At 42.1% G+C, this 16,313-nt stretch overlaps 5 protein-coding genes across 6 annotated transcripts; all 5 read left to right on the top strand.

The window, feature by feature from the left end:
* Nucleotides 1-929: 929 nt before the first annotated feature.
* Nucleotides 930-2,460, top strand: Osi18 (DUF1676 domain-containing protein Osi18). Its single transcript, XM_017247337.3, has 2 exons — nt 930-1,450; nt 1,821-2,460. Exons 1-2 carry the CDS (start codon nt 1,006-1,008, stop codon nt 2,297-2,299), a joined length of 924 nt encoding a protein of 307 aa, XP_017102826.1. The 5' UTR covers nt 930-1,005; the 3' UTR covers nt 2,300-2,460.
* Nucleotides 2,461-4,939: 2,479 nt separating this feature from the next.
* On the top strand, nt 4,940-6,686 carry Osi19 (DUF1676 domain-containing protein Osi19). Of its 2 annotated transcripts, none has more exons than XM_017247319.3 (4): nt 4,940-5,227; nt 5,344-5,593; nt 5,709-5,890; nt 6,241-6,686. In XM_017247319.3, the coding sequence occupies exons 1-4, from the start codon at nt 5,030-5,032 to the stop codon at nt 6,379-6,381; spliced, it is 771 nt and encodes a 256-aa protein (XP_017102808.2). In that variant the 5' UTR covers nt 4,940-5,029; the 3' UTR covers nt 6,382-6,686. The 2 variants fall into 2 exon arrangements, with proteins under 2 accessions (XP_017102808.2, XP_017102807.2); XM_017247318.3 differs by having other exon boundaries at nt 5,344-5,620.
* A 2,773-nt stretch (nt 6,687-9,459) lies between these two features.
* Nucleotides 9,460-10,788, top strand: Osi20 (DUF1676 domain-containing protein Osi20). The gene is made up of 2 exons (XM_017247326.3): nt 9,460-9,966; nt 10,023-10,788. The coding sequence occupies exons 1-2, from the start codon at nt 9,564-9,566 to the stop codon at nt 10,457-10,459; spliced, it is 840 nt and encodes a 279-aa protein (XP_017102815.2). The 5' UTR covers nt 9,460-9,563; the 3' UTR covers nt 10,460-10,788.
* A 97-nt stretch (nt 10,789-10,885) lies between these two features.
* LOC108129372 (serine/arginine-rich splicing factor 4) lies at nt 10,886-12,573 on the top strand. Its single transcript, XM_017247342.3, has one exon. It carries the CDS (start codon nt 10,965-10,967, stop codon nt 12,486-12,488), a length of 1,524 nt encoding a protein of 507 aa, XP_017102831.2. The 5' UTR covers nt 10,886-10,964; the 3' UTR covers nt 12,489-12,573.
* Nucleotides 12,574-15,508: 2,935 nt separating this feature from the next.
* On the top strand, nt 15,509-16,310 carry LOC108129354 (protein D3). Its single transcript, XM_017247324.3, has 2 exons — nt 15,509-15,693; nt 15,755-16,310. Exons 1-2 carry the CDS (start codon nt 15,529-15,531, stop codon nt 16,250-16,252), a joined length of 663 nt encoding a protein of 220 aa, XP_017102813.2. The 5' UTR covers nt 15,509-15,528; the 3' UTR covers nt 16,253-16,310.
* The last annotated feature ends 3 nt before the right edge of the window (nt 16,311-16,313 follow it).

Raw genomic sequence — 16,313 nt, 5'->3', positions numbered from 1 at the left:
CTCTTTATAAATTATAAAATTAGATATATCTATTTGAGATATATTGTATTTAATATATATTAGAGTCTTTAGACAAGTACTTTTTTTCAGAGACACCTGGCAGAAAACTAAAAAACATAAGCCTGTTAAAATTATAACCATTACATTCGCAATAAAATATAAAATCAATTCAAAGCAAATGAAATTGTCTGGCTTTATATGTTAAATGTTGAAATGAAATAGTAATACCTGCTTATGGGCCCTATTATGCATAGGCCTTACCAAATTCAAAGGAATTAATTCAGCCTGTAATGATATTATGAATGGAATAAAAATATAATTATTCTGAATGTAAAATCAAACAACATCTGCCCTGCTGTGGAGTATAAAAAAGTGTTTTCCATTTCGGTGGTCAATGCCTGCAGGTGCAATTGATTGGCTCCCCCTTGTACACACTTCTCGGCGGGTAAATGCCGAAGAAACGACTGCTGTGAGAGTTTTATTCTAATTGGGTTTCCAGGCACGCACAGCGGATTGCTGGGCACTTGATTTTACGAGTGGAGTGGAGTCCCCCGAAGAAGCCATCAAATAACTTTCAATTATGTGCGGCATATTATTGGGGGTATTATGCTGGAAATCGTCGTCAGCTTGATGTATTCCTATGCCGCCGACAAAGAGAACAGCGTGCCCATAAACCGTTGGCCAATTGACCCAATAGACGACCGATAGAACCAGAAGCCAGCTAGCTGTTAGCCATACCCCGCACAAAGGTGAAACTCTTAACTTGCGCTTTCCATGACTCTTCGAGTGGTCAAAGCAAAGCGAATCGAAACGAAATTGTGGCTAAAAGTGCTGACCAAAGCGGGACGGAAAGAGAGCGCCGTGCGTACCTGGCATACGCAATTCAATTAGCAAAGTACACGCCGTATAAAAACCAAGCGGTGCCAGTGGGACATTTGCATAACCCGCTGAGTGGCCAACGCGTGCGCACCACCGACCGATAGAATAGAGCCAGCCACCGAAAGGATGAAGAGCCCCGCCGCCTTTTTGATAGTCGCCCTCGCGGCGCTTTCCACGGCCGCCCACTCGGCGCCCGCCGAAGGTCACCAGGCGCCCCAGTCCGCCACCCAGCTGGCCCTCGACATGTACCATGGCTGCCTCAAGGATCTGAGCGTCTCGTGCGTCCGCCCCAAGGCCCTTCAGTGGTTCAACGCTGCCCTCCAGCAGCCTGAGGTTCGCATTACCGAGCGCCTCTCCATCGTTCGCACCTCGGAGAAAGTGGAGTCCCGTTCCCTGAATCCGGAGGAGCGACTCTTTGATGATATCGACAGCTACCTGGGCAGCCACTCCCTGAGGATCCAGGCTCCAGAGTATTTCCGCAGCTCGGAGGCCCGTTCTCTGGTGCCTGATTTCCTAATGGAGAATCCCCTGACCCAGGGTGGAGTTATTCCCCTGGCAGCTGCCAACGAAGGTGCGTATTTCAAAATTTATTTTCAAACCAAATACCATAAATCAAAGTGACATGATTTATGCAAACTATTACCTTGTGATGATGCCTGGTGATTGCCAGTAGCTATACATCAGAGAGAATTGTGACAGTCATAGATTTTATAAACTAAAGATACACTTTTTAATATTTTTGCTCTGATTTCTTGGCATTTTTGGAAAAGAAATGCCTATACCAATAAATTAAACAATAATTTAATTTATTAAAAATATTTACAAAATATTTAATATTTTATTTTAAAATACATCATTGAAAAGGACTATCCCCTTTCTCTCTCATTTAAACGCTTTAAAATATAAAATTCAATATGACAAAATACTTTTATTCTTTCCAGGACGTGGCATGATCCGCAAAGCAGTTCTCCCCTTCCTTCTGGGTCTGAAGCTCAAGACAACCGTGCTGGTGCCTCTGGCTTTGGGCCTGATCGCCCTCAAGACCTGGAAGGCCATGACTCTCGGCCTGCTCTCTCTCGTCCTGTCCGGAGCCTTGGTTATCTTCAAGATTGCCAAGCCCAAGATTGTCAACTACGAGGTGGTGCACTATCCCCATCATGTTGACCACGTGGTTCCCCACCATATTGAGCATGTGGTGCCCCATCACATCGAGCATGTGGTTCCCCACCACATTGAACACATCGTGCCCCACCACATTGACCACCACCTGGAGCACCACCTCGACCACCATGTGGATCTGCCCGTGGAGCACATCGAGCACCTGGAGCACCCCTCGCCTGCATGGGATCCCCATGCCTGGGCCAGGTCCTCGCAGGAGCCCGCGGATGCCCAGGACTTGGCCTACGCCGGCCAGAAGTGAGGCTGGGACCGTGAGCCAAACCATTTTTCGAAACTCGGCCAATCTGGATGATTATTTATTTCGCCCTAGTCTAAGTAGTTGAACCGCTCATACTTTCAGCGTATTGTTTATTTATTTATTTATTGAAAAGTGTACAAAGGAAAGCAAAGCAAAAAAAAAAAAACATGAAATGAAGAAACCCTTAAAGGCGTTTAAAATGTACTAAGTGGAAAGAACCAGGGTGCTCTTTTTGTGTAAATATTTCTGCAATAAAAACATGCACAAAATGTGTACCTAATTGAAGTCTCCTTCAGCTGCAGCATCCCCTAAGCGAAATGAGTAATTAACCCGAAAACTTTTCTAATGGCTGGGTTCTCGGTTTAGTAGGGTACACGGAGTGAAAGTCCATTTTGGCGTCCAACAAATTGAATACTTCCCCCATAATGAGTGCAAATTCGTGCCAAAGTGTCTGGAAAAAATGGTAAAAAGGTTTCATGTTAAATTCAACTGTATTTCAAGCAGGTGAAAACCGTTGAGGAGTGCTTCAGTATGGAATGCATACATTTTCTATTCCAGAGCAACAAATTCTATGCTCGAAAAATACCAGGTAATAGAAAAATGCAGGGGAAAGCAATGCATTTCAATTACAGACAGAGTTCCTTTAATAAGTATATAAAATAAAGACTTTAAAGTAAAAAAAAAAAAGCGACCATTTTCATTTCATATTTACGTTATGCGAAAAATATTTAATATTTTTAGCATACTTTCGGGGGAATCCCATGGAGAGTGCACAGGGTACGCGTGTACACTGAACCTTAAAGCATTTTATTTATTGCATTCCCTTCTTCATTGCTTGTTTTCTGTACACCCAGGAGAGAAAATCGATGACCAGCGGTGCGGTCATATCAATTGCCAATAGCCACCCAATAAAACCACGCAGGTGGGTTGGAAAGCTGCCATTGACACACACACACCCTCACACTCATACACTTGGACACCTCTCTCAGCCAAAATGTCGACGGTGATGTCGTGAAACAATGCAAAATGGCGATGGCGCCAACAAAAAACTTCAACGGCATCAACTTAAAATTGAAAAACAATATGAAGAGCGTGTGGAACGGCAGTTCATTTATATTTAACGACATGCACTTGGCCGCCATTGCTTGACCATCGTTTCTACGCAACAATTTCGAATATGAAAAAGTTTTCCAATTTCATTGGCTCGAAAAAGAAATGCGACCGGAATGGCAAATTGCCGGCCAATGAAACGGTGAAACTTTTGCCCAAACAAATTATTCGGGTGGACGAAATCAAAAAAGAAAAAAATCAACACAGCACAGTGCCAGTGCAATCGCTATCAAATCAATTTTCATGGCGAATGGCGCGTAATCCATTCACGAGATTCATAATTTAACCGTGGACTCTGAATGTTTCGAAATTCAATGCACACGACCAGAATGTGTCACTTTCGCTTTCGTTAAGGAAAATCACTTTCTTTTTCAGTGACATGTAGGAGGCCTTTTTTTTTTGGCCACTGACCAACCAAAGTCCATTGCGAATCGCTTGCATATTCCAAGCCCAATTATTAATTATGATTTGAGTGCTGTAATTAGTTTGCGCAATTTGGCGTGGCGCGGCCGTATAAAATTATATGTTGCGATATGTTAATTACTAGTTTGTTGTGGGCAATAAACGATTTATGACTTGCGCTCCAAGTGGTCCCTTCGATTAGCGACCATAAGGATGTTTATGCTGATGGTATTCTAAAAACAAAAAATATGTTATTGTAATAGGCAATTAAAACTTATATTAATCGAGAAAAGTTACTTGTAAATTTCCTCTAGAGCTCGGGGGTTTACCTGCTAAATACTTAAAAGGAACATAAAAGTGAAAAAGAATAACAATTGTGCCTGGAAACTTTGTGCACACAAGTTAATATGCCGCCAACTCAACTTTTTCATAAACAAAACATTGGCTTTTAGCGGAGTTTCCGTAATAAGTTGGTGCACAGTAATTAGCGACCGTAATGTTTTGTTGTCAAGAAATTGTAGATGGGAGAACTTTTCTGCATTTTCACAACAAATTAATGGTAAAAATCTATTTTTTCTTGTATCTCATTACCAATAGGGTAGATGTTATTGTGACAAGATTTAATCAGTTAATGGCAGCCCCACTCCTCCATTCTTGTCTCCCCTCCGGCGCCTCATAATCAAAGAGCAAACTGTTGAATGGCCTAACTACACTTGGAGAAAAAATGGAGCAAGCACTTTGGGCATCACATTTTTATAGTCCTTACTATACATTTTTACCCAACCCACTAAACCTTAGAGACTGAGGTATTCTTGGTAAAATTCTTTTAGTTATTTTTTTCTTTTAAATTTATTTATTTAATATTTTAAACATAATATTTTCGAGTGCTACCATCCACCCACATAGCACACTCTCAGATGCGGCGGGCACGCGTCCGAAATAAAGCCACATTAAGTATACGACACGTGGTGCACAGAGGCACGCACACAGACAAAAATAACAAAGTTGGGGCAACTCTTTCGACGTCTGCTTCATTCATGTCTTCTTCGGCCATTTCTTTTGGGCCGCCATTCGCCAGCGAACGAGTTTAAAGATCCAGTGAGTATAAAAATCGTGAACAATAGAAAAACGATTATTAAACGCAATTGTGCCAGCACAGAGGCGAGTTGTGTGTTGACCATCGGCGAGTGACGAACCTTAAAAACTAAACGACAAACCAAAATGGCCAAACTGCTCCTTGTGATTGTCGGTGTGGCGGCCTTTGTGGCCGTGGGACAGGCGGCAGCTGCTGGTGACCAGATGCAGCGTCTTATTGCCGAGGAGCAGAGCAAATGCGCCAGTGGTCAAGATTCAATGGCCTGCATCAAAGAGCGGGCCATGCGTTTTGTGGACAATGTGATGAGCAAAGACAGCTATCAGGTACGAAATAGAAAATAATAGATATCTGAATAAAGTTAATCCTCAACTGCATTAGAGGATTATTAACTGAACTTGCATATTTTGAAATATTAAAAATTACACTAATTTCCTTAAAGGTTTCGAACTTGGAAGTCCGCCCCAATGGCCAAAAGACTCCAGCAGTCAGTGAGGCTCGTGCCAGCAGCGCCGATGGCTTCATCGATGCCATTGAGAACTACATCCGTGGACACGATGTTAGCATGAACTTGCCCTTGGCCGATGCCAAGGTCACCGTCTCGGCCCGCAATCTGGCCAACAACCAATTGAGCCTGAACCTCCAGCTCAATGGCGATGAGAGCGACGATGCCACCGATGTCGAAGCCAGGGGTAAGAAGGGCAACATCTTCAAGAAGGGTGGGTTCACGTTCTGCATGCCTATTTTGTCGAAAAAAACCTTATCGAACAGGAAAATATCTAACCAATTACTTATTTGGATTTCCAGGAAAGAAGCACCGTCTCCGCAAGCTGGCCATGCCCATCCTGGTTCTGATCCTGCTGAAGGCCATCACCGTCATCCCCATGGCCATTGGTATCCTGAAGATCAAGGCTTTCAACGCCCTGGCTCTGGGCTTCTTCTCCTTCATTGTCTCGGTTGGTTTGGCCATTTTCCAATTGTGCAAAAAGGTAAGCCGGCAACGATATTAAAACGCATCTCTAATGTCTTCCAGGCATTCGCTGGCTGTGGTAATTAGAGTGCGTTTTGTGTGTTGGGATGATGTTGGGCGTGGAGAGCGAAAGTCGCGACAGAGTTATTGCAATTAAGGGTCATTTGTAATGCATGTATGTATGTATAAGAAGTCTAGAGGGCGGCAGCAGCAGGGTAAGTCTAGCCAGAATCCTCGCCCACAATCTCCCGCTTCCCAACCAAACCACAAAACTGACTACCCAACCAAAACTAGCAATTAGAGTTATGTTAAAAACCTGTGAAGAATCTCTGGTTAATCTTGGTTATTTTATTTCTTTTACCAACTTAGATTGCCCATGATCATCACCACACCGCCCACATCACCGCCCATGGTCCTTGGGACGGCCGCACCTTTGGTTCTCTTCCAGTGCCCGTGGTGGAGCAGCCCCAGAAGTTGGCCCAGAACTTGGCCTACCAGGCCTACGCCTAAGCCATAATTCAGCGCTAAAATTGAGAAACTAATTGGAGCAGAGCAGTCCTAAGACTTGGATTCTGAATTGGCCCAAATATGTGGTTGGCAAAAGCACAAAATTAATTGTTAATTGTTAGATGTGTTCTGTAACTTTTGAGCACTTCCCTCCCTGACCAGTTATCCGCGGTTTTCCTGCGCTGCCTCTATTCGCTAGACTTTATTTATAATATTTATTAACTATTTATTGAAAACAAGAGATTAAGAAAACCAGAAGCAAAGCACCAAAATAAAGTAGCAAAATAAATGCCTTAAACATGCTAAAATTTACATTTTTCAAGGGGGGACATCGGGCTATCATTGTATTTCCTCTTTAAGATTTGGCCTAGAGCTTTTGGCCAGAAGTCGTTTTCGGTTAATACCTTAGTGGTTGAATGCTCAACCCCGCAAGCCTAATTAACGTTTCCGCCCTTTGGCATTGTTCCCAGAACCTCGACCAATTTCACTTGGCATACAATATTTATAAGCCATCGCCGGCAAAGCGATTGTGTCCTAATTAGCCAAATTTAATCCACGGTAAACGCCGACTCCCGGCAGAAAATCTAATTAGATATTCCGCTCAAGCCTCCTGCATTGAGGCCCGGTCGGCACAGCCAATTCAATTGATCAACGGCATATAATTTAAAAATTTAAATTTCTTCTTTTCACTTGTGCGAAAGTTGTCACCCGTCGGAGAGTGAAAGTCTTTCAAAATTCTAGCTCAAGGGGCGTGTTGGTGATTGAGGGCCACCGTCAGGGATCAGGGACATTTTCGAGAAAACTAAATGATGCTTTCCATGGCAGGCACCGAGATAGATACAAATCAATGGGTGGTCCGATAGAAAAGAAAATTTCACAAATAAATCCCTGTCATGAAACCAAACTCAGCGCTCAAATGCACTACGAAGGTCTTCATAGGAAATTTAAGGAATATGTTTTACAAAATATCGACCTTTTTATACCGCTTGTGATATAATTTTAAGCATAAGGATCATTGTTATCAGTTTTAAGCTTAAACAAGTAGAGCTTTTCATAAAAAAATATGTATGTAAGTTGCCTAAAATATAATTTTTTTTCTAAACCCAATCAATATGCCACTTTATTCCATGGGTAAAATAATCTGCATACATTTCATTGGGCCCAAATTAAATTTGAAAAGCTGTGCAGGCCAATGGTCAAGCATCAATTTTCCATGTGTGCTACACAGGCACTCGGTCCAATCTAGAAGCCAATAAAGTGTGAAAATTGGCCTAATCTGAGCATTTTCGGCCACTGGCCTCATCCAGCTGGGCAATTTCCATGGAATTCAAGGCAATTTATCAGACGACCGGACAGTTTCGTGGAAGCTACAGGACGAAAAAAAATGTTTTTGGCTATGAACCTGGACAGGTGGCGGCGCTTTCATAATCGCTTGGCATACACGAGGACACTGTTTTTTCGGTCAATGTTTGGTCAGCCAACAAACCATCACCATCACAGCACCAGACCATCGCCCATCATCATCAGCATCGATCCAAAGCCAAGACACGAGCTTATGGAAATTTATAGCCACAAATAAAACTGTCGGCTCTTTTTTTCATTTGGCACGATCCAAGCAAAAGTGCGGTGCTAGTTGTGAAATAAACATGAAGCTGTCCCCTCAATTTCTTTTAGCGAGGGATACAAGTGATACAAATAAAAAACACGACAGCGACACATGTTGCATTATTTAAGCGGACCATTAGGTAATCTATGATGATTGCACTGATTTTGGCTAGCAAATAAATATATTCGATTGTGTAACTATGCAAAGTTTTCCAAAGGATTGGATTTTACCAACAATAAGCTGGAATTTCCTAAGTTTACTGGAAAATATCTTTTTAAACCGTAAATCATGGAACGTTTAATTCATATCCTAGGCCAAACCTATCCAGCCGTATAACCAGTTAATAAAAAGCCTTAAAGGCTTAATTCCTTAAATTTACAAAAATAAATGGAATAACTAATGAAAAATGTTTCAAATTATTTTACTGAATTCTTTTTTCTATATTATCAATTTATTGCTGCTCATATTTGTTTCATAACGCAGGTTTGTAAAGGGTTTCTCTCAAGTAACTTAACCCATGCATTTATGCAAGCCCCTTGAAAGCAGCATACATTAATTAAGGAAGTGTGTCACCTGAAAATATATGGCACAAACAAAAACGAAAATTCATTTCGTAATCTTCAAAAAAAATAGGTAGGATTGAAACCGCTGCGAAATAGAGTCCCCAGTTCCGCGTTTACAAAAAAAAGCAGTATCGAAACATATCAAATCAAATGTGGAGTCAATAACAATGCGTAGGTGAGTTCCGTACTGATTTCTTGTATCGAAATTTGACACAATACGCCGAAGTATGTACGTGCCTTTGATTTGGCTTTCTTACAGACGGTCGCGTAAGAGTTAAGGGCCTGCATACTAATTGCAAACAAAAGTTATTTCCATCGAGGCGTCAATAATGCAACATTGGCCGGTGGGAGGGACGCGTTAGGTGTCTGGGGGCCGATATGGAAAGCGAGAAAGCTTAAGGGGCAACCCAGTTAACTGAGGAGAGGCTACTGTTTTTATACTTAGTAATCGTTGTATTCAAGGGTATACTCAATTCATGGTCTTTAAATTTAGCCTTTATATTATAAGTGAACAAAAAGCATTAGGGTGTGGTGTTTTAGATTTTGAATAATGTTTAGAATTCTTTAACATAAGTTATTTTTATCTCTAAGGTTTTCAAATCGAGGCAAGATTATTACAGTATCAGTTGCATTATGAAATACCAGGTAGTTCATAGTCGAGAGAACCGATTCTACCTCCCTAGTTTTCTTTTTTCGAAGTTTTTTGAATTCGATTTTTTTTTTGTGAAAAACTTTGGCCACTTGCTTTCCGTGGACTTGGCCCAGGGCTTGACTTTCGTCGCTCGTCACTTGCCGAGTTGGGCTGTCCAAAAACCGAAAAACCAAAAATTGTGCACTCCAAAAAGCCAACACGGGCCATGGGTCTCTTCTTTGGCGCTCTCGGGGAGCGGCAGTATAAAATTGGAACCATTCGACAAATGATCCAACATTGTCGTCGCATCGACTCCGCAGTGAACACTACGCGCTCTGGTAGTGTAATATAAATTTAATATTTTAATTAATAAATAGGAACCACAATGGCCTTCCGTTTCACGTCCTTGTTCGCGTTCGGTTGTGTGCTGCTTTTGGCGGCATCCGCCTCCGTTTCGGGAGCTGCCATCGACAATGCGGTGACCCCGCGGATCCACAGCTCCGACGAGCTGATCTCGACCATTGTGGATAAGTGCTTCCATGCCAATGCCATGCATTGCCTCAAGGAGAAGGTGCTCAGCTACCTGGACACGGTGGCTAATGTGGAGGATGAGGTTAGCGGTCGTGCCCTAAGCGACGACGTCATCGACAAGGTGATTGTGGACCGTGTGGGCCGCATTCTGAACACCAACGAGATGAGGCTGCAGCTGCCACAGACCTTCTTCGCCGGATCCGTGATGACCTACCGCTCGGACCGTGGCTTCGACCTGGAGCTCCCCAAGGAGGAGGGTCAGTATTTTGAATCGAAGCCTCCCAAGCAGCCAATCAATATAAATTTTTTTCAGGCCGTGCCGAGAAAAAGAACAAGGACAAGCTCTTCCTGCCCCTGCTGCTGTTGATGAAACTGAAGCTGAAGGTGGTCATGCCCATCCTGCTGGCTCTGATCGGTCTGAAGGCCACCAAGGCTCTAATCCTGTCCAAGATCGCCATCAAGCTGGTGCTCGGCTTCCTCATCTACAACCTCATCCAGAAGCTCGGCGGCATGAAGATGAACATGGTGCCCATGCCAGCCCCGGTTCCGGCCAGCGAATACGGTGTGCCCAGCACCACTGCCTCCTCCTATGACCCCAGCAGCTGGGAACCCATGAGCGGAGGTCCCTATGCCCGTTGGGACTCGCAGAACCTGGCCTACAGCTCCTACCACCCCAGCAGCTCGTCCTCGTACTCCTCTGGCTCCTCCTCGGGATCCACCAGCTCCTCCAGCTACAGCTCGTCCTCCTAAATCAGCAGGACTACAGCTATTGTACATATCAAGGATAATTAGTGACTCTTGCCCCGGCGAGATCACTGCGAGTCGCACAGACCAAATGGAACCGGAACCTGCCCAGGCCATACATTTAGTTGTTAAGGGTTAAGCATGCGAGAGTTTTAGCCATTCTTCAGCTGTTACCACTCCCCCTCTTAGCCTCATTTTCACAGCATTCCAATATTCTTTTTCCCATTCACTCTTCCCTGCACTATACTTTCGTTCTTTTTGTCACCAATCGACCAAAAATCAAACTGAATTGAATTATTATTTATTTAATTTATTAAAAATGCAAAAATTGAAAACAATTAAAAAGCTTTTTTAAATTTTGGGATTGGTCTGGAGGAAGACTATTCAAATTGTAAAATTATATATTTTTTTATTATGGCAGAAGTAATATTTAAAAGGAGGCCAAGCTCTACTGCTTAGTTAGTTTAAAATTTTTCTTTCAAAATTAATTCAAAATAATCTCCAGGCAGAAATGAAACTGAAATCAAAGAAGCAGGAGCCGGTTGAGCCTCAAAAGTCAAGCTCCAAGTCGGCAGTGGGTTCCCTTTCGGCGAATGGAACTGAACGGGTTTATACAGAACTGGACTCGGAGGGCAAACTAGTGAGTCGACCTCTCACTACTTACGAATGCAAGCTGGAGGACGATGTGGAGCAGCTGCAGGATGCCCTGTTTACGATCTCCTCTCACTACGCCAAGATCCAGTTCCGGTTGCGTCAAATCGCCTCTGCGTCGAACTGCGAGAGGAATTTCTTGCTAGAGGAGCTGCAGCGAATGACGACTCAAGGACTAGATAGCTGTACCACAAACCAGGAGGAGGAATTGCCCAGCTTGAAGTGCGACTCATTAAGCCTGGGTAATGTTCGATACAAGCAGCACAAGATAATCAGCGAGTTGCGCGAACGCCTCCAGGACTTGGCTCAGGCGGCAGGAGCCTGTTTCGAAGCGGATTACCAGGACTGTGGTGGCGTCGGTGACGGACCGGAATATGTGGACCAGTTCGACTCCGCTCACCAGATCGAACTATGCGAAGATAAGAAGGAAGCTGGGGGACAGTATTTACAGGAAGTGTGGTCGGATACCGACTATGGAAACGAAGAACTTCGGTGGCCGATTTCGAAGCCACGTCGGTCGAAATATAAGAACGGAAGTCCAAAGGGTGCATCCAGAAGAGGTTCTAACATCTCCCATGAAATCCAAAGTAAATCGAAAAGTAAATCGGAAAAGCTAAAACAACAACCTTCAAGAGCTCAAGCAAACCAGGATCCAAAAATAACTTCACCCCGAAAAAAGCAGTCCAACTTTACTCCGCCCAATGCAGCCAGAAAATTTCAATCTAATGTGGTCAATCGCCTTTCCAAAAACATTTTCAATTCTTTTAATGGCAGCCCCAAAATGGGAATAACACCCGGTACAAGCCACAGCAAGAATCGAAGTCGTACTTTTTCCCCGTTGCGCAGGTCTCAGTCCCACTCGCAATATTCGAATTCTGCAAAATCTAAAAATTCTTTGACATCTCCATTGAGGTACAGTGACGCAACTAGTCGAGGATTAACCAACTCAGTTATCCAACAATCTGGCAGGGCCATAAACCGAATTTCTGGTGCCGGCAGTATGAGCCTCCACCCATCTCTGCGTCAGACGCAGTCCACAATGCCATCCTTAAGCCTATCGAATGGCAGGATAAGTGTTGAGACTGGTGAGCTTAGGCAGAGTGTCGGGAGGAGCAGCGATCGAAAGATTCGGAAGTGGAAATACAAAGAAGTTGCTATTAGCCCATCGCAGTCAGACGATTTTTCAGAGAAAATCGAAAGAAACACTTTCTACCGGGAAGGCACTCAACAAAGCAATTCACATTCTTCATGCCCAGAAAAGAACAGTCAATCAAACACCAGCGAAAGCTATAAGGAATCCTCGAAAAATATCCGTAAAAGTTGCCCGTGGAAGTTCAACAAAGGCATCGAAAACACTGAAATGTCTGAATGCTCAGACGCATAACAACGCTCAATTTTCTTTTTCGGTTTAAAATTTTTGGGGTAGTAGTTAAATTTTCTAAATAAACAGCTTATGTTTCGTTATTCAATTTATTTAATAATGGCTAACAAAATTGCTGGGGAGGGCCAATATGGCACAGCGATTGCTGTATCTTCGTCTCAGGCCATCCGATTCTTCAGCGGAATAGCTCAAGCGATTTGTAAATTGATTCTCCACAAATCTGCATCAAAAGCTAGGATCAAAATATTTTTTCAATTTTTTGTCCAATTTTCTGGGGGTTCCCTACAAAAATGATATAAAACCCATGAAACACCAATATGGGCCACTGCGATTCCTGTATCTTTGCCAAAAGTCATCTTATTCTTCAGTGGAATACCTTAAACGATTTGTAAAGCGATTCTTCACAAATCTGCATCTAAATCTAGGATCAAAATAATTTTTCAATTTTTTTTTCCAATTTTCTGGTTCCCTTCAAAAATGGTAAAAACGCATGAAACGCCAATATGGGCCACTGCGATCCCTGTATCTTCGCCAATGGTCATCTGATTCTTCAGTGGAATACCTTAAACGATTTGTAAAGCGATTCTCCACAAATCTGCATCTTAATCTAGGATCAAAATATTTTTCCGATTTTTGTCCAATTTTCTGGGGGTTCCCTATAAAAATGATAAAAACCCATGAAACGCCAATATGGGCCACTGCGATCCCTGTATCTTTGCCAAAAGTCATCCGATTCTTCAGCGGAATACCTTAAACGATTTGTATATCGATTCTCTATCAATCTGCATCAGAATCTAGGATCAAAATATTTTTTAGATTTTTTGTCAAATTTTCTGGAGGGTCCCCTTCAAAAATTGTAAAAACGCATGAAACGCCAATATGGGCTCCTGCGATCGCTGTATCTTTGCCAAAAGTCATCCGATTCTTCAGCGGAATACCTTAAACGATTTGTATATCGATTCTCTATCAATCTGCATCAGAATCTACGATCAAAATATTTTTTAGATTTTTGGTCAAATTTTCTGGAGGGTCCCCTTCAAAAATTGTAAAAATGCATGAAACGCCAATATGGGCTCCTGCGATCCCTGTATCTTTGCCAAAAGTCATCCGATTCTTCAGCGGAATACCTTAAACGATTTGTATGTCGGTTCTCCACAAATCTGCATCAGAATCTAGGATGAAAATATTTTTTAGATTTTTTGTCAAATTTTCTGGAGGGTCCCCTTCAAAAATGGTAAAAACGCATGAAACGCCAATATGGGCCACTGCGATTCCTGTATCTTTGCCAAAAGTCATCCGATTCTTCAGCGGAATACCTTAAACGATTTGTATATCGATTCTCTATCAATCTGCATCAGAATCTAGGATCAAAATATTTTTTAGATTTTTTGTCAAATTTTCTGGAGGGTCCCCTTCAAAAATGGTAAAAACGCATGAAACGCCAATATGGGCCACTGCGATTCCTGTATCTTTGCCAAAAGTCATCCGATTCTTCAGCGGAATACCTTAAACGATTTGTATATCGATTCTCTATCAATCTGCATCAGAATCTAGGATCAAAATATTTTATAGATTTTTTGTCAAATTTTCTGGAGGGTCCCCTTCAAAAATTGTAAAAACGCATGAAACGCCAATATGGGCTCCTGCGATCCCTGTATCTTTGCCAAAAGTCATCCGATTCTTCAGCGGAATACCTTAAACTATTTGTATATCGATTCTCTATCAATCTGCATCAGGATCTAGGATCAAAATATTTTTTAGATTTTTTGTCAAATTTTCTGGAGGGTCCCCTTCAAAAATTGTAAAAATGCATGAAACGCCAATATGGGCTCCTGCGATCGCTGTATCTTTGCCAAAAGTCATCCGATTCTTCAGCGGAATACCTTAAACGAGTTGTATATCGATTCTCTATCAATCTGCATCAGAATCTAGGATCAAAATATTTTTTAGTTTTGTCAAATTTTCTGGAGGGTCCCCTTCAAAAATTGTAAAAACGCATGAAACGCCAATATGGGCTCCTGCGATCGCTGTATCTTTGCCAAAAGTCATCCGATTCTTCAGCGGAATACCTTTAACGATTTGTATGTCGGTGCTCCACAAATCTGCATCAGAATCTAGGATCAAAATATTTTTTAGATTTTTTGTCAAATTTTCTGGAGGGTCCCCTTCAAAAATGGTAAAAACGCATGAAACGCCAATATGGGCTCCTGCGATCGCTGTATCTTTGCCAAAAGTCATCCGATTCTTCATCGGAATACCTTAAACGATTTGTATGTCGGTGCTCCACAAATCTGCATCAGAATCTAGGATCAAAATATTTTTTATATTTTTTGTCAAATTTTCTGGAGGGTCCCCTTCAAAAATGGTAAAAACGCATGAAACGCCAATATGGGCTCCTGCGATCGCTGTACCTTCGCCAATGGTCATCTGATTCTTCGGTGGAATACCTTAAACGATTTGTAAAGCGATTCTCCACAAATCTGCATCTTAATCTAGGATCAAAATATTTTTTCTATTTTTTTTCCAATTTTCTGGAGGGTCCCCTTCAAAAGTGGTAAAATGGCTCCTCTCCTCTTTGTTAAAAGTCCCTTGATTCTTGGTTAACCAGCAGTAAGCTTCACTTGTTACGTGTAAGTGAAATCCGGTAATTGAAAATCTATTCAATAACCCGCTTGAAAAAATAATAAAGTAGCGTAAACCTAATAAATAGGCAAGTGTTTTGATCTTGTGCGTGAATGCATTTGTTAAAATGACTATATTTTTTTTTATAGCCTATAGCTATCAGCAAAATGATGTTCTAACTGATATTTAATGTCATTATTTTTACAATTTGCTTGCACGCAAGCACAGTAAGTGCTTGACACTCTTTGAAATTGGAACAGCCCGGGGAGTTTGTTCATTGGCTAACCCAACCTAAATATTTTGCCAGCTACAAAAGCTGTTTTAATCATGATGAGCCATCTTACCTGGAAAAAGTATTTAAAAGAAGCGACGCTAAGGTATTTAATCATTGTTTAACTCTATCTTCCAACTAGCAAACACTATGATGATCCACCAGTGGCTGTTAATCTCCTTGAGAATTGGTTTAAGCCTCAGCCGGAGCATAGCTGAAACTGAGCGTTCATCGGACACTGAGGTTGGAAAGTTTATGAGGTCCATGGACGTAATACCAGATGTTATAGAGGTGGGACCACAGGATTTTCTTAATGTACGTAAAATTTTGAATATTAATTCGAAATCATTGTTTGAAAAATGACTACTATCCAAAGATTACGTACCATGGCTATGTAAAGGTAGATCGTGGTAAGGAATTGGAACCAATACAAGTGCGGGATGAACCGGAAGTGACGTGGCCCGCCTCACCAGATGGCTACTATACCTTGATAATGATAGATCCCGATATGCCCAATGCTATTCATCCCGTTGACCGGGAATTTCTGCACTGGATGGTGGTCAACATTCCCGGGAATCTAGTGAGTTTGGGTGATGTTCGCGTGGGCTACGTAGGACCCACTCCGTTGCAGGGAAGCGGATCCCATCGATACGTAACTTTGCTCTACAAACAGAAGGAATACACAAAGTTCGACTTTAAGAGGTTGCCTAAGCATGTCCTGGACGGACGTACTGGATTCGGCGCTACTGCCTTTGCCAAGAAATATAAATTTGGTTATCCAGTGGCAGGAAACTTTTTCACCGCCAGTTGGAGCACTGATGTTCCCCAATTAATTAAAACCTTAAAAGTTCATACTGTTTCCGATTGGCATTGAGTAATTACTAGTTAAATATATTTTATTTTAAAATAAAACATATTTTCTTTTTTCTGAATAT

The sequence above is a fragment of the Drosophila bipectinata genome, chromosome 3R (assembly GCF_030179905.1).
Source record: "Drosophila bipectinata strain 14024-0381.07 chromosome 3R, DbipHiC1v2, whole genome shotgun sequence".
NCBI classification, from domain to species: Eukaryota; Metazoa; Arthropoda; class Insecta; order Diptera; family Drosophilidae; genus Drosophila; species Drosophila bipectinata.
The sequence above is the reverse complement of the archived record's forward strand: the minus strand, read 5'-3'. Positions and strand labels throughout refer to the sequence as shown.

Coding starts and splice junctions, on each gene's coding strand:
- Osi19 (XM_017247318.3), top strand. CDS start 5,030: ATGGCCAAACTGCTCCTTGTGATTGTCGGTGTGGCGGCCTTTGTGGCC. Junction 5,228..5,343: donor TGAGCAAAGACAGCTATCAG/GTACGAAATAGA, acceptor ATTTCCTTAAAG/GTTTCGAACTTGGAAGTCCG. Junction 5,891..6,240: donor TTTTCCAATTGTGCAAAAAG/GTAAGCCGGCAA, acceptor TTACCAACTTAG/ATTGCCCATGATCATCACCA.
- Osi20 (XM_017247326.3), top strand. CDS start 9,564: ATGGCCTTCCGTTTCACGTCCTTGTTCGCGTTCGGTTGTGTGCTGCTT. Junction 9,967..10,022: donor GGAGCTCCCCAAGGAGGAGG/GTCAGTATTTTG, acceptor AATTTTTTTCAG/GCCGTGCCGAGAAAAAGAAC.
- LOC108129354 (XM_017247324.3), top strand. CDS start 15,529: ATGATGATCCACCAGTGGCTGTTAATCTCCTTGAGAATTGGTTTAAGC. Junction 15,694..15,754: donor GACCACAGGATTTTCTTAAT/GTACGTAAAATT, acceptor TACTATCCAAAG/ATTACGTACCATGGCTATGT.
- LOC108129372 (XM_017247342.3), top strand. CDS start 10,965: ATGAAACTGAAATCAAAGAAGCAGGAGCCGGTTGAGCCTCAAAAGTCA.
- Osi18 (XM_017247337.3), top strand. CDS start 1,006: ATGAAGAGCCCCGCCGCCTTTTTGATAGTCGCCCTCGCGGCGCTTTCC. Junction 1,451..1,820: donor CCTGGCAGCTGCCAACGAAG/GTGCGTATTTCA, acceptor TATTCTTTCCAG/GACGTGGCATGATCCGCAAA.